Here is a 16,876-nt window from a genome sequence, read left to right as displayed (position 1 = left end):
TCTTTGCTCGTCTTCCATCTAAGAAATGGATGGACATGTCTAGTTTTCTGTTTGCAGTCAGAAAAAGAAGCTTGAATTAATGTTTATTCTTCTGGATTATCCAGCTTTGCTATTTTATGGAGTCACATTTTTCCATCTTTCCTTTACTGTATTAAACTTTTTTATTTTAAAACTGTTTTTTAACTGTTGAGATTTTCTGCACTGTCTCTGTGGGGCTGTCTTTGTGTACTTTTGTAGCTTTTCTATAAGATGACTGAGAATGTTTTTTCTATTTATTGAATACTGAATAAATCATTTAATATTTAATAAAAATGTTAAGATAAACAAGAGTCTCTTGGTCACATTTAATCCCAACATTTTTCAACTTCTGGTTCTGCTGCTACTTCCTGGATACGGAAACATTTTTAAATAACAAATTTGCAGAATTTGTCTTTGATTATAAGCTACTAATTAACAATATTGATCTATATAAAGACAGTCATCATGTTACTGAATTCTCAGAATAATGATCAATAATAAGTTAAGAATGTAGGAAACAGATAAATATCAATATGTGACACTTTATTTCTACAACATGCCCCAATATGAAACATTTTCATCTAGACATTTAAATTTACACCAGTGTAATTTTTAACAACAATTAAAGAAAACAACAGCTAACTGCTAACGCCTGGTTCACACGGCGGGATTTTAGAATTACCGGGTTCTTTTCAAAATCTGAGAGAAAATAAATGATACACAACAAACTACACATGAACAGATTCCAATCACCAACCTTCAGATATCAGACGGAAAATCTCGCAAAATCTCTCGAGATCAGACGTGAGTTTAGAGTAAACAAACATGACAAGGCGACAGTTTGATTGATGGTCACAAACGGAGATAAAAACAGCGCTGAGGCGTCCAGCGGACTCTCTGTCCTTTTGTTTCTCAGTTTTTATTAACCTAAAACACGCCGCGGATTTTTAAAGGAGAAAATAGTTTTTCTCTTAAAACTCTTCAAGCAGCCATACTAGTCCAGTACAGGAAAACCTTTTAAAATTAGAAACAATTTAGAGGAAAAACACAAGATTTTATTCAAAATAGCTAATGTTTATGTAACCCTGCTGTGTTTGTATATTCTGCTTTTCAGTATTCTTTTATTTTATGGGTAGTGTCCCTTTAAGAGCACTGAACAACATTACTTTACGGCAGCATTCCCGCTGCAGTTGCTAGGGGAATTCCCGGGCTTCAGAGTTTCAGAGCTGCTGCAGAACAGAGACATGCTAGTCAGCGTGGCTTCTGGATATCATTTGATTTTTATGCCTATATGATGTTTTCCTGCTAGGTGAGCATTACTGGAGATTTGTAATGTCGTATATGTTCTAATTTTATGTACTAAGTTGTTCGCTAATGCGGTTAATACGGTTGTTTTAGAAACCAAACTCCTGTTCTACCATGGGTACTGTGAGTTAAAATGACTGTCAAGTTTGTCACGTTAAGTGAAAATTTTAATTTTCATTGATGTTCATAAGGTGCATATTATTTTATGCAGTTATATTCTTGATAAAGAATCTTATATGCGGTTTTAAATTGAAGCCCACTGCAGTTGCTAGGGGAATTCCCGGGCTTCAGAGTTTCAGAGCTGCTGCAGAACAGAGACATGCTAGTCAGCGTGGCTTCTGGATATCATCTGACTTTCATCTCTTTTATGCCTCTATGATGTTTTCCTGCTAGTGCATTGTTGTGAGAGGAACGGTGGGAGGATGTTCAAGTGCCTGCAGAGGAGGAAGGAGAGACTGCTGAGTTTTTCATGTTTGTGGACACCGGCTGCCATCATCATTCTGGGTCCCTATCCCAGTCAGGACAGCTTTTTCCTTAGTATGCACCAGACACACACATACAAATATAGAGATCTATATGAACTTTATTTTTTTCACCCTGTTACACTCATGTTTGGAGTGACTGTTGTTTTTTGTCTTGTTTTCAGATAAACTGATCGAGTTGAGATAAAGTTGGATTTATTTCAGTCCAGTAATTTGTAATAAAACTGGTTGATAGTAAACTGCTATCTGAACGACTAAATTCTATTCTTTGGTTACATTTACAACATTGAGTCGGTGTTTAATAATGCTGAGTAGCCTCTTGGTAACCATGGTAATCCTGGTTCTGGCTGAAATTAAGTGGCTCCTGGAAGCCCTGGTTCTGGTCCTGGTTATAGTTGTACTGGTCAAACGTCATGTTGTTGGCATCTCCAGCAGGCATGTACCCCTGGTTCTGGTTCTGGTTCTGGTTGTAATGAAATGGCTCCTGGTACCCCTGGTTCTGGTTCTGGTTGTAATGAAATGGCTCCTGGTACTCCTGGTTCTGGTTGTACTGGTCAGCCATGTGGTTGGTGTCTCCAGCTGTCATGTAGTTTGGTTCTGCAGCGCCTTCATCCGGGTCTATGAAGGCGTGGTTCTGCTCTCCGCCGTCCGGGTCGGGCTCGGAGGCGGAGTGTGAGTCGGTGTCGTCTTCACCAACGAGCCGCTTGTTTTTCTTTAAAGTGTCTTTTTCTCCAAACATGCGGAACAGAGACCCAGCGATGAAAATGTCAACGATCTGCAGAGCAAAGGGCCGTTAGCACCCCCTTCAGGCAGCCACAGGCATTACAACTGAAATGCAGAAATCCATCCTTAAAACCTAAATGACTGAAATTATATCAAATTGTACAAAAATTGTAAATTTTTTTAAATCAAATTACTTGTGATTTTGCTGTTTATGATAATTACGACTTACTGCAGAATCTAGTTAAGGGTTAAAATTATTTACTGGTTTAATTAGCCTGCTGCATGTTTCCTCTTTAATAAACCAGGTGCAGTTCACACTCCGACCACTAGATGGTATCTAATTACTGATAATAGCAACCATAGAATGAGAGGAAACTGTATCTTTTATAGTTTTTATGCTCCCTCCTTGTTTTATGCCCAGTGAAGGAGGAATGAGTGGAGGTTAAACCTTTCAGATTATTCTTACCTGGATTAAAACGAGGAATGCAGCCATGGCAACGATGGTTATGACGTTCTCCTGCAGCCATTGGTTGATCGTCTGCTTGCAGCTCTGCAGCATTAAACACATCATTTCAATGAACCAGCTCATTATCAGGTGAGGATTCTCTGTGCAGACGCGGTTCATGTTGTTTACATCTGGAAATGTTGCGCATTAGAGCAACATTGGAGGCAAACAGCTGATTCTGTTGCGTTCCATCCGTAGCGGCGGTAGAACTGAATGAAACCTGGAGGTGTTTTATTAATTCAGTGCAGGGAGCCACAGAAAAGGGAAAAATAACAGAAAAACTTGAAACCACTCCTACTCTTATTTTTTGTCGCTTACTGTGTCGGCTACGCTTCACACAGACTTGTTGCCATGGCAACCTACTGACGACAACGCCACTATGTGTCAGGATTCAATACCAAAAAATAATGTAATATTTCCCACACAAAGAGCAGAACATTCACTCCGTTACAGTTTCATGTTTTTATGTTTGATGTTTATTTTGTGATTATTAATAAGTGATCGCTGTGATAGATTAGCTACTGCTGCTATTAGCTAAGCTAACACAGCAGTGGTTGAGTAGCTAACTTGAAGCCCTGCTCTATTTGTCAGAGTTGGTGTGACGGACGCTTTTTTTTTAACTGAACCAAAACACCAAATTCCACAGCACGTCTACATGTGAAGGTTGTCAAAGTCAAGCTAGCAGAACTGACCTACTTCCCTCTCCCTCAATATGTTTTCTTAATTAAAACTTTCCTGACCAAAACTGTCTCTTTTTCTTTTATGTATCAGACGTTAGGAGCTTTTCGCCCTGCAGCTGGGAGCTGCGGCGGGATGGAGCACACATGACGTCACTCTGCTATGGATCCAGATTTCTGCTGTTCGTTTTAGTCGACTGTACCTCATTAAAAGTCCCAGTTCCTGTTCCAAACACCGTTTCATTGGTGCTTTCGTTTTCCAAGCACCAGGATGAGTTTATGCTAGGCTGAAAGGACCGGAAACAGGAACACGGCAGCACGTTCCGACCTGTCAGGTTCAGAGTTTGAATGAAGGAGTTCTTGAGCCAGTCGTCTGGTCCATTTACTCCACAGCAATTAGTCTGTGAGCCAGAATAAAGACAAATATTAACCAGGCATCTTTTATTTTAGCTAGGACAGAAGTGATGGTGGAGAAACTCACAAAATGCTGAATGTTATCCATGATTCTGTCGGCTCTGCTGCTGCCATTTCCGTACTGAGATATGATGTTATTCACGGTTTGAGCCAGGCTACCATCGATCTGGTGAGGGAAACTGCGGTAAGCTGTGATCTTTGAGAAAGACTGAATTAATCACAGACTAAAATATTCACACATGCATTCAAACCAAACCAGAGTTCAACCGAACCAATGAACCATTGTTTGCTATGTGATCCGCTTCAGAGTTTGATTATGCATTCATACCTCCACAAACGAACCGGACTATCTAGGCAGACGTACTGGAGTTGGATTACAGTGGATTAAACAGCGCTGGTTCTGGTTCTGGTTATACTGAGCAGCCCAACAATATCAACATTTACATTCTTGTCTTTCGAGTGAAGCAAACTGATTACGTGTAGAAAAATGTAACTTTTTCCTTCTTCTGTTCACTAGTCACTATTTTCACAACCGTTACCAGGATCAGTTTTAGGTCTTCTGTCCAATTATTTCTGTGCACAGCAGAGTAAATTCACAACACACTTTTAAATCCCAGGACAGGGTGCTGGTCTGCTAGGTCTCCTCCTGATTTCCTCCTAATCTCAGGGTTAGACGTTTGAACCAACATCTGAGCCTCAGGCTTGTTTAGCTGTTTTATGCAGCTTCAGCAGCTGGAAACTCTTTAACTCTTTCTAGGTGGACGAGAATCAAACCAACAGACCTCTTCAGGTAAGAAGTTAAAGGGGCGCTATTATGTGTTTTCCAGGCACTTAGTGCCGTTTTATAGCACAATCAAGTAACGTTTTTACCTTCAGTTGTTATAAAAATACTAAATATATCCAACATGACTTAAAAGAAATATTTACTTCCTGATTTAATTGGGTCTCTGTCTCTTTAAAAACTTCTGCTCTTCCTGAAGCTCCGCCTCCAGGAAGTCGTCCGAACATGGCTCCTCTATGAACCCTTTAGCGTTTTTACCAACGTTGCTCTGCAGCAGTTCCTAGAATGAGCTCAGCAGATGTTTGCTAATTGCTGCTGGCTAGTCTGAAGGAGCTGGGTGGAGGAGGAGCTGCAAGGAGGCGGGGCTAGGCCCACCCAGGCGTTTTTTACAGCTGAATGGTTGCCATGGAGATTAAAGTATTTCTCAGACATGAAGGAGTCAAAGCAAAACTCCAGGTTTATTTCTGATGAGAGAAAAACATTAAAACATTTTTGGGGAAAAAAGTAGATTTTGCGTGATAGAGACGCTGTGAAGAGGACTGACCCTGTTTCTGTACAGGAGCAGCAGGACGGTGACGTACAGCTGACCCAGGACCAGGGCGATCAGGAAGCAGAGGTACTGAGGAGGAAGAGCGCGCAGAGTTGAGCAGGTAGCAGCTGTTTTCCTCCAGCAGGGAATCATGGGAAACTCACCACCAGCAGCAGGAACCGTTTCTCCAGGGCCGCTCCAGTACACCCAGTCAGGCTGACCAGCGCCACCACTCCACCGATTATAAACAGACCTGCTGCCACCACCTTCAGCTCCTCTGGACGCAAAAACACAAAAATATAAAAAGTATTTTAAAAAACAAAACTGAGACGGATTCGGGGTGAAGAACCTCCAGCGGACCTGACCGGTGCTAACATTATTAAAAAATTAAAATACTGAGAATTAAGTTAAAATATTATTATTTATGTGATTATGTAACATTATTCTTGTACATTTATAACTTCATATTGTTTTAATTTATTTTTTTACAGTTTTATTTCTGTAACATTTTGACTCTATTTCCATCTGACTTTATTCTCATAATTATTTTTTTGCAGTTTTTTTCTAGCCCACAGAGTTTGCGACTTTGTTGTGATCTGCAGAATTTTTGGAGCTTCAGCATCAGATCCAGTTTTGTTCTGGACCTGGATCTGGACAGAACCACCAGAATTCAAACTGTTTGAAACTATTGCAAATTTAGTAGAAATATTTATTCTTCTTTAATTTATTGGATGGCAGAAAAATCCATCTGAATTTCTTCAAATGGCCAAAATAAATTGTTTGATATTAAGTCATATTTATACCCAGAGAAACAGGAAGTGGTGGATTATTAAATAAAAACTCTGATGCCATTAGAAAATAACACTGTGAATTAAAATCTGCTTTATTTACATTTACTTTACTGGAAATTTCAGTTTTCATCTTTTCCTCTGGGGAGATTTTCCTCACCATGAATAAATGTTACACTGTTCCTTTAAACAAAAGTATTTATTTTAATTTGGTACCAGAGGAGAGGACATTCAGGAAGCTTCCAGAGTCGAAGAGGATCCAGATTCCACAGCCCATAACGCTCAGACCCAGAACCTGCAGAGAAAGTCCAACTGAAGTTCAGACCTGCATCGTGTTTCTGCAGGTGAAACTGCAACAGGTGAGCGAAGCATCAGAGCAACAAGCTGGACATGCTAACATGGAGCTAACACTGCAGGCATGCTAGAGTGGGATTTATGCTAACATTAAATTTATGCTAAAACTGATGTTATACTAAAAAAAAAAAAGTATCCTAGAACAAAATTTACAATAAGGCAAAAATGAAACATATATTTAAAGGGAACTTATTCTAAAACTGAATATTTTGTTAAATAGAATTTAAGCTAAACTAAAACAAAATAAAATGAATACTAAAATAAAATTAATGTGAAACTGAATCTATGATGGATTCTATCATAACTGCCATTGTGCACATTTTTTTGTTATGATTTTTGCATTTTGTTGATCTTTCTGGGCCACCGTACTTCTAAACATCTGATCAAAACAGTTCAATCTATTTCTTAACAAGTCATAAAATGATGCAAACGTTTGAAACAATATAACCTTTCAGCTCAGGTGTGTTGAAGCAAGAAGAAACATCTGAATCCTGGGCGTCTCTAAATCAATAATCAATAAATCATTTTATTTATAGCCCTTCCTGGCTCTTCTGCCTAAACAGCCATTAAAGAGGCAACTATATGATCAATTGTTTCCAGGTCCAAGTGCTGAGCCTTGGGGAACTCCTTTACAGAAAAGATTCAACATGATCACTTCCTGTTGCTACGAAGAGCCACTTCCTGTCGCAACAAACAAAACAACCAGGAGGAACAAACGGACTGGAAGCAAAGAAACTGGATCTGGAAACAGGAAATGTTCTTCAAAAAGCATCAACAGTTAATATTAAACTCTGAAGAATAAACCAAACATTTGAGAAATATTTAAAAAGATGACCAACAAAAATAAAAATCTCCAGTTAGGAGTCAAAAAGAACCTGATTGAAATGATTTAAAACAAGTTGATGAAGAAAATCCAGGAGAAACTCACCAGGAAGACGGAGTTTAAAACCGTGAAGCAGAACTTCAGCACCTCGATTTTCACGTCCAGCTTCATCCTGACCAGCAGCAGGTCCAGGCCGTTCTGTCGTTTTCTGTCGTTTTCCTGCTTTTCTGTCGTTTTCCTGCTTTTCTGTTGTTTTTCTGTTGTTTTCTGTCGTTTTTCTGTCGTTTTTCTGTCGTTTTCCTGGTTTTCTGTCGTTTTTCTGTCGTTTTCCTGGTTTTCTGTCGTTTTTCTGTCGTTTTTCTGACAACACATCCACAGCAACAGAGACGTTCTCCAACTAACCGCTTCGCTTCCCGTCCAATCCTCTGGGAACCAGGTCTGTGCTGAGATCAAAGGTCACTTCCTTATTACCTGTTAAACATCAAACTGCTCAGGTGGTTTCCATGGAAACAAACACCAGGTGTTTCCTCTGATCTCACCTGAAACCCAGAAACTCGTCTTTGTCTCGTTCTGTGTGACATCCCAGAGTTAAACTCCTAAAAGAAAAACTCTAACTTGCTGCATTTCCCATCATCCCTTGGGGCGTTCAGGACCGCTGAGACGGAACAAGGAAGCAGAAGTTCTGAGCATTCCCGATCGATCAGTTATTAAACAAACTGTTTTATTTATTTATCAGTTTCCTGATCTGTTTTCCAACCTGAACCTTTAATTGTTTAAATAAGTTCATGTTTTCAAAACGTTCTGGGTTTTGTTTAAAGTTATTATCATCATGTGATTAATCATTATAGTTAAATGAAAATCAACAGTTCTTTGTAGATTGATGATGAAATTTTGTTTATGTGAATAAATTAAGCTCGAGTTGTCAATATTAAATGAAAGCAGATTTTTGTTTTCATTGTTTTTCATCCAGTTATTCAACAGGCGGCCAACAGGCGGCGCTGTTTCACTTTTTGCTTCTTTTCTTAAGGAAAAAATAATGATGCAGTAAAACTCCTAATCGTATGTTTTGTTTCACTGAGTTGATCTTCAGAAAATGAAACTAAACAGAATATTTCAGCTTGACAGTTTTCACTGACAACCTGCAAAATGTCCCGTTTTCACTAGAAAACTCTCATTTTTCATGAAACTAAATATTTCAGTACCTCTGAGGTAAATGGCAAGATAAATATTTACTTTGGACTTTTATTCTTTAAAGAATAGTTTACAGCTCTTGGCCCAACAGCCAATCAGAGTCTGGCTCTCCGCTGGTTCCGTTTCTGATTCAGATGAACAGAAATAATAAACCAGACATTAAAGTGACTTTACCTGAAGTCAACCAGCAGAGGGCGCTGCGATGCTCATCTTCATGTTGTGAATGAATACAGAGGAACGGAAAGTTTCCTTCATCCAGAAGCTTTTTAACATTTTTAACCCCTAAAGAGGAGAAGATAAAATCCTCCCTGGCCTCAGCAAACACTCTTTATGTTTCCCAGCAGGAAAAATGTCTGCAGGCCAACAATCCATCAGGAAACCCTGATTCCTCTGTGGAGGCATCACTGGGAACAATGGAGTTATAAATCTGTTTAACTGGGGAGGCTGACTGGGAGCCGAGCTGAACAGAACCAGAACCCAGGATGGTGTGATCATTTTCTGTTTTCATCTGTTGGTTCTGCTTCACTAGAAATGAGCAGGAAGAGGATTCAGATGTAACAAAACGATACACTACACCCATACACTACATAGTTTATAAAACACTTTAGTGACTCTAGTGAGTCCCAATGATGAGGTTTTACATTTAGTTTTGGGCTAAAAGCAAATTATAAAACATTTTCCACCTTTTCCTCCCCAGGATCGAACATCAGAGCTGTTTGAGCGACTCATTAACTGAATGTCCACAACATCTTTAAGATTTTCTTTATGCTAAATATTTTATTAGTAAAACATTTTTAAAGAGTTAGTACAGCAGAAATAATCAAATAAGTAAATCCGTCATCTAGTCCAGTGGTCCCCAACCTCTTTAGAACCGCAGACCGGTCAAGACTTCGCATATTTGCTACGGACCTGGGGGGGGGGGGCAAGACCAAAGTATTTGATTATTCCTTTTTGCGGCCCTGGGGTTGGGGACCACTGATCTAGTCCATCTTTCCCTAACGTTGACACTGAGAGCTGAAGAGGGAACCTTTGAGAGTTTGGCGTTTCCAAGCCCAGACCTGTCCTGATGATGAAGGAGGTGTTGCAGCAGGAGGATGATGATGATCGATGAAGGCAGGGATCTCTGTAGGTCTGATGAGCTTCTGTCTCTGTAGGATGGAGGAAGAGTCCTGACTCAGAGCAGCAGGTCTCGGGTCTCAGGGTGACTTCCTCATGTGTGAAACGTTCCTCAGCTTCTTGTCTTGCGGCTCTGAATCTTCCTTCATCTTGTCTCACGATCTTTCTGGTCCGTTGAGATGTAGGCGAGCCGACCTGGAAGGAGGCACCAGTTCTTCTTCTTTGCCTTTATCTTCATCTTGGTCTTTGTGGTCTGAACCCGCTGATGACAGAAGTTTGATCTGAAGCCTCAAGGGACTGGTCAGACTGGTTGGTCCCCATGAACAGGTCAGTCTTTGACTCTTCTTCAGCTGCAGAGTTCTTTGTCCATCTGGATCTTGGCTGGAAGCTGCCTGGAGGATCCAACCAAAGGTTCCTCTTTAATTCACCTTTTTTAGGGTTTATCCACCATTTTGGTGCGTTTGCATTGGCGAAGTCTGATGCTGTTTGTTTCATTGCTCAGACAGATGATCTCTGATCCATCTGTGTCTCAGAGACATTCTGTCCTGATGTCTGTCCTGATGTTTGTCCTGATGTCTGTCCTGATGTCTGTCCTGATGTCTGTCCTGATGTTTGTCCTGATGTCTCAGGTTGCTCAACGCTCCTCCTACATCCGTTGCCTGCACATCGTTTTTCCCAACAGTTTAAGAGAGATTCTGATTTCTTATGATTAGATAGAAAGAAGAAATAAAAGTTCACAGGAGGCAAAACCAACACACAGCCAGACTGATTTTATTTAAGTTTAAGTTCACTGTTGTGTCTAAACGTCACTCATGTAATTAAATTTAAAGGTCATTTTATTTATTGATACTGTTAAACTAAAACCTCCAGCTTGGGGAAGTGGGAGGATCTCAGGTTTTCTTGACAAACATTTAACTTTCCAACTGATTTACATCTGAGCTAAATGATGTAAATCAGTTGGAAAGTTAAGTAACCAAGACATTTAGTTTAACCTTTAATAGTTTGTAAACTAAGCATCTAGGCTAAAAACTAAATAGTTTCCTTGTTGGTCAAATATTCAGAAAGAAAGCTAAATATTTTGCTTCAAACTTCATATTAATCTTTATAACTAAATACTTTGTTCAGAGGTGTGTATTTAGTCAGGAAACTAAATATTTAGCTTGAAGTTTAATATTTAGCTTGCTATAAAAAATAGTTTCAAAATAAATATTTAATTCATATTAAATATAATACAAATTATTTATAATTTATGTTATAAATTATAATGTATATAATTATAAAAATTTATATAATTTATATAAAATGTATATAATATATGTATATCTCTCTATATATTATATATAAACATATACACACACTGTGTGTGTGTGTGTGTGTGTGTGTGTGTGTGTGTGTGTGTGTGTGTGTGTGTGTGTGTGTGTGTGTGTGTGTGTGAGAAGCAGCGAGGTCACATGACTCATCAGGAAGGTTCTGCTGGGTTCTGCTGGGTTCTGTCCAGAAGCAGATCCTCTGACTGTAAAATGTTTTCTGCTGTAACTGATGTTACGGCCTTAACACTGTAAAACCAAACAGCTCCTCCAGTTGAATCTTCTCATTGTTTAACTTTAGCTGAGATTAAAGCAACAGAAAACAGCTGGAAGGAAAAACTGGATCTCATTTGATCTGCCTGATTCCCGTCCCACTGATGATGCTAATGCTAACGCTAACGCTAAGGAAAAGGTTGTGGGTTTGGATCCCATCAGAACATTTCTGAGTGAAGTTTGAATGCTGCCCCTGTTCTCCACGTCCTGTGATGTCATCAGGGTTCTATCCACTTCTGTCCTAAAGGAGTTTTATTCCGGTTCTGATCAGGCTCTGATCAGGTTCTGATCAAGTTCTGATCAGGCTCTGATCAGGTTCTGATCCAGCTCTCTCTCTCTGAGGCCACGCCCCCTCCTCCTCTCCCTCAGAGTCTCAGTCGGCTCCAGCGTCTCGTCCAGGATGAACGTCCCTCTCTCTCTCTCGATTGCCCTGATCCTGTTTTCCTGCTACGGTGAGTGACCTTTGACCTCTGACCTCCTAACTGACCCCTGTCAGTCCGCTGAACGACCAGAAAACGGTTTTTACTCTGTTTCACTCGCAGCTTTCGCATCTGAAGAGCCTTAAAGACGAAACAGTTTAACCACCGGGTCCTAAAGTATTTACTAAAGTATTTATCAAAGTATTTACTAAAGTTTTTACTAAAGTTTTTACTAAAGTTTTTACTAAAGTTTTTACTAAAGTTTTTACTAAAGTTTTTACACCCCAGAACGTTTTTCTGCCTCAGTGTTTTGAAGGTAAATCAGGTTTTAGACAAAGTGAAATTAAATTCTGCTGCTTCGCTGTTAGGAAATCTCATTTCTGTTCCTGTTTAAACAAGTTTCTGAGACTAAAATGAAAAAGAAAACATTTGTTTTCAGCCAGCGGAGGGAATCAGAGCTCTGTGCTGTGTGACAGGCACTCGGACCTGTAGAGACCTGAACGCTGCGGGTCGGCCGTTAATCCAGCCGAGGAAGGAAAGAGACGCTGGATTACCTGAGTTTACGCTACAATCTGTGAGCTGCAGCCAGAATCAAACAAACAAGTCTTCATAAAACTGTGGCAGACAAACGAGAACAGCTACAGGATGAAAGTCGTTTATGTAATCGGAAGGAAACGCCTGGAGGTTGAAATCACACTGAAACTAAACGGAATTTAAAGTCGTCGCCGTTTTTCTCACATGGAGAAAAATTCATCCAGAAATTCACAAAAAACGGAGAGAATTTTCTCCCCAGACGATAAAAGACTCCTGGTGAAAGCAGAGATGAACCCGGTTCTGATTGGACGTCCATCAGAACCAGCACCCAGAGTCCAACCGGGTCACAGGAGGTTCCCAGTTACCCGACCCAGTTAGCATTCTGACTCACATTTCTCTCAAATTTCCCCCAGAATGCTCAGCTTAGACGGTTCTGACCCAGTTAAATCCTCAGAACGATTCAGGAAACAACGCGCTAACAGCAGAGCTAACTCTTAGCTTAGCGCTTTGCTAACTTTGCTAACGTTTAGCGCACTTCGCTTCTCAAGTTCATTTTTCCAGATAAATTCTTAAGTGTGAATTTACTTGACAGTTTTGTCAAAAGTTCAACTTCTGAGCTGAAGTTTAGAATATTAACTATTAAGAAATCTTCTAGTAGTTAGATAATTATATTCATGCTCTTATTTTGAAGGGGTTGAAGTCTGTTCTGTTCATAAATTCCATTTCCTCTCTTCATGTTTGTCTTCCGCCCAATAACTTTATTAAAACAGGAAACATTCCCAAACAGACATAAACATGATACAATATTTCCAATAAGAGTAAAAAGTATTTAGTAATTAAGTACTGAGCATCAGATCAAAAGATTTAAAATCTAAAGTTCTGTAGAAACGGTAAATTATGGAAATTTTAAAACTAAAATAAAAAACTTTTATCAAAAATAACATAAAATAGATTTTAGGCAGAAGAAACTTTTCCAAACTGTTGAGAGGTCAGTAAATAAAAAACCAGCGGCGCTAACGGTCAACATCAGGAGGAGCTGCTGCCTGTCCAGCTAACGGCCCCAACGAGAGGCGGGGTCACCTGGACAGGTGACCAGTCTGTCGCAGAGCAACACAGAGACAGACAGGACACACACACACACACACACTCACACACACACACACACACACACACACACACACACACACACTCACACCTAGGGAGAATTTAGAGAAACCAATTAACCTGACAGTCATGTTTTTGGACTGTGGGAGGAAGCCGGAGAACCCGGAGAGAACCCACCATGCACAGGGAGAACATGCAAACTCCATGCAGAAAGACCCCGGGCCGGGAATCGAACCCAGGACCTTCTTGCTGCAAGGCAACAGCCTGATATAACAACATGGTATTATTAAAAACTAATGCTAAATCACCAAATTAAAAATTAGCTCTGCTATTAGCGCATTAGCAGGTTAGCATGCCGGTAGTTCTGGTGTTTACTGAACCTTTAATTTACCTCCAAACATTAAAACATTAAAACATTAAAACAGTGAAACAGTTAAACAGATTTTCTCCAGTGTTACTCAAACCACCAGTTAATCCACCTCTGATTAAATCCGTTTAGTTTCAGGTTTTGAATTAAAATACTGAAATAAAAGAACTTTTTGAAGTTTTTCTGTGTTCCTGAGATGCTGCAGATTTTTCTGCAGTGTTTGGCTTCTGAACACTGAATGACTTCAACTTACAGAACCAGTTTTCAGGGAGAGTAAAGCCCATCAGAGCATGAGTTATCGCCTCGCTCTGTGGGAAACCACCCAACACGTGAACCCAGAAACAAACCCGCCGCGAAGAAACGGATGACAGACTGATTTACTGTCAGAACGTCGTCAGTGATGTGGAGGAGTTTGGTTAATATGAGCCAAAAAAGGAGGTTTCCAACGAACCCAGAGGAGCTGCAGGTTCCAGATTTAAACGTCCTTCAGTCGAGAAATCAGGACCAAAATGATTCCCTGACCTCAGTGGATCCTCTGACCAAAACATTTCCTCCTTTCTGCTTCTGCCTCGTCGTGTTTTTTGTAAAAACATCTTCAGTTAGGAAATTATTCTCTGGTTCTGGAGTTTGCTGACAAGCTGCAGCTTTTTTGCAGATATTAATGATGTTTAGCTGCTATTAATGATGTCATTAATAACATCAGATATTAATGATGTTTAGCTGCTAAATATCTTTTCACATTAAAGCAGATAAATATTTCCAGAACTTAGAATGAAAAATTAATCAACAGACGCAGCTTGCTCACCTTTATTCAGGTTTTCTCGCCTTTAATCTTCACATATAGATTCATATTCTGTCCAGATATAAATATTTCCATGTTAAACATTAAAGATAAGAGTATTTAATAAAATGAAATGTCGTTAGCAATGCTTAGCTTTTGCACTGTTAGCCCCATCTTCCTCCAGGCGTAGAGTTTCTAATCTAGATGTCTTCTGTAATTTAGTGTTTGCAGATAACTGAGTGATTAATGAAGGAACTCTAATCTTTCTGTGGCCTTCAGTCAGACTTTCTTTGTTTAGTTGTGAAACCTCCGCTGCTCTGTTTTCACTTTCCAAACAGACCAGGAGACGAAACCCTGAAACATGAGCGATCATGTTCATCGATTCAGAGCAGTGCAGACACGTTTCTGTCTGAATCTGTCTGAGAAACATTCAGATCACTGTGGCTAAAACCAAACGCAGCAGATGAAACCCTGCAGGTCACAGAAACGTCTCACTCCCCACAGGGAGGAAAAAACCAAACGCCCAGCCACCACATCCGCCTCGCTGCGCTAACATTAGTTCTGCTAACAGTAATTAGCAGAAGCTAAAGCTAAAGGACCAAATTAAACTACGATGAAATGCACCATGTGTCAGTCAGACGTTAGTTACGGCACACATCGCCCTCTGCAGGGCCAGGTTTGTTACTGCACAGCTTCCTGCGTTTCAGGAAGTGAAACTTTCACCGTTTAGTTTTCTACTAGCTGAGTTTTGCTAACCCTGCTGCTGTTTTAGCCTGGCCTGCTCATGTTTTAAACTGTTTACTGTGGGCCTACAGAGATGCATTCTGGGTAAAGAATGAACATCAGGTGGGAAAACATACGGACAGGAAATGGAACCACTGCATAGAAGCTCTTCACCGACTTCAAAATAAGAGCATGAAAAGTTTATAAATAGTAAAGTAAATTTAAGCAAAGTTCTCTAAATGTTTTCAAAGTTCCCTAAAGCGATAAACAACAACAACAACATACTTCTCATGTGACATCACTTCCAGGAACTTTGTAACTGACTGACAGCCATCTTGGTAGGCAGTTGCTATGGCGTTGCTATGACAACAGTAAACAGTCACCAGAACCTCTTCATTCATACCATACCATACCATACCAGCTCTATTTATAAAGCACTTTAAAACAACCACAGTTGATACAAAGTGCTGTACAATAAAAAAAAAAACACAACAAAATAAGAATAATTATAATTAAAAGTAGTTTAAAAACAAAGACATACACTTTAAACTAGATCTCACTGGTGTTGAAAGCCAAGTTAAATAGATGGGTTTTAAGACGAGCTGGATGTATCCGACCAAAGACTTCAGCTGAAGTTCCTCTGAATGGTCAGATGCATTCTGGGTAAAGACACATTTACCCACGAGTTAGCGCCGCTCTGAGCGCGTTAGCAGATCAGCGTCCAGCTCTGGTCATCCAGCTGATCCCAGCGTCAGAAACCACCAGAAAACCCAAAGCTCCATCTCAGACTCTACAGTTCGCAGGCTAAAGGTTAAAGGTCATGACAGCACAGATAGGAAAACTGTAGAGCTGAAGAGAGAATGGCGCGTTGTGAAGCTTCCATGTTTTTCTCAGAAACAATTTAAAATATTTGCTGATTGAATCTGATGGAGACTTTGAACCGTCGCAGGATTTCACTTAAATCCAGGTTTCCATGGTTACCTTCCTGGACTTAATGTCTCATTTTGCTGCTCTGAACCGGTTCCTGTGATGTCAGGCCCACAGAGCGGTCCGTTAAGCCCGAGGGGGATAAGTGCTGACACGGCGTTTATCAGTCTGGACCAACAAGCTCCGACACATCTCCGCTTTCCTTCCAGCTGCCAGAAGCAACTTCAGGACAGAGGTGGCTGAAGTTCAGCGGGTCTGAAACAAACGAGGTTTTCCCAGAAACAGGAAGGTCTGAGTCCAAACGTCGGCCGGTCACCCGACCCAAACGGGTTCTTAATGAAGCTGCTGTCAGAATACTGGGACAAACTTTTAAATCCCTTCCAGGTTTTTTCTGTTTTGTGTTGTGTAAGAAAATCTGTTACTTTCGCTTTGAGTCTTTAGATTCCTGCGTGTCAGCAGCATTTCGGTGCCTCAGGCGCCGACATGCTGCTGCTGCTGCTGCAGCTGCTGCTGCTGCTGCAGCTGCTGGACCAGACCTGCAGGGTCTGAACCGCTGAATTAGCTCCACTAGAAGATCAGGTTACTGATGGCATCTTAAAACAACAGCAGGTTTTAAAACTCCTTGACTTGAATAATAAAACAGAGATAAAAAGTTTGACAGTAAATGTTTCTTAACAAATGTTTCATATTAAATACATTTTTACGTCAGATAAACCTGAGTTAACAAAACAGAGT

General features: G+C 40.2%; 1 protein-coding gene and 1 long non-coding RNA gene across 3 annotated transcripts; one reads left to right on the top strand and one right to left on the bottom strand.

Moving 5' to 3' along the window:
* Positions 1-923: 923 nt before the first annotated feature.
* Positions 924-3,883, top strand: LOC122830484. The gene is made up of 3 exons (XR_006370542.1): positions 924-1,327; positions 1,717-1,860; positions 3,805-3,883. It is a non-coding gene; the product is annotated as an uncharacterized LOC122830484 (long non-coding RNA).
* Positions 1,872-8,224, bottom strand: si:ch73-139j3.4 (CD82 antigen). Of its 2 annotated transcripts, XM_044115801.1 has the most exons (9): positions 7,939-8,224; positions 7,505-7,870; positions 6,439-6,517; positions 5,599-5,711; positions 5,450-5,524; positions 4,192-4,290; positions 3,914-4,111; positions 2,995-3,078; positions 1,872-2,580 (listed from the first exon to the last, which is right to left on the bottom strand). In XM_044115801.1, the coding sequence occupies exons 2-9, from the start codon at positions 7,769-7,771 to the stop codon at positions 2,104-2,106; spliced, it is 1,392 nt and encodes a 463-aa protein (XP_043971736.1). In that variant the 5' UTR covers positions 7,772-7,870; positions 7,939-8,224; the 3' UTR covers positions 1,872-2,103. The 2 variants fall into 2 exon arrangements, with proteins under 2 accessions (XP_043971736.1, XP_043971735.1); XM_044115800.1 differs by having other exon boundaries at positions 7,505-8,224.
* Positions 8,225-16,876: the final 8,652 nt, after the last annotated feature.

The sequence above is a fragment of the Gambusia affinis genome, linkage group LG05, assembly GCF_019740435.1.
Source record: "Gambusia affinis linkage group LG05, SWU_Gaff_1.0, whole genome shotgun sequence".
In the NCBI taxonomy this organism is placed as follows: domain Eukaryota; kingdom Metazoa; phylum Chordata; class Actinopteri; order Cyprinodontiformes; family Poeciliidae; genus Gambusia; species Gambusia affinis.
Note: the sequence above shows the minus strand (reverse complement) of the source record. Positions and strands in the feature narration are given on the sequence as shown.

What these genes read in the sequence shown, in the direction of transcription:
- si:ch73-139j3.4 (XM_044115800.1), bottom strand. Translation starts at nt 7,771, where the DNA reads ATGTGTTGTCAGAAAAACGACAGAAAAACGACAGAAAACCAGGAAAAC. An exon ending in TGCTCCTGTACAGAAACAGG is followed by an intron (nt 4,291 to 5,449) that starts GTCAGTCCTCTT and finishes TTCCCTCACCAG; the next exon opens with ATCGATGGTAGCCTGGCTCA. An exon ending in GAACTGGGACTTTTAATGAG is followed by an intron (nt 3,079 to 3,913) that starts GTACAGTCGACT and finishes TTAATGCTGCAG; the next exon opens with AGCTGCAAGCAGACGATCAA.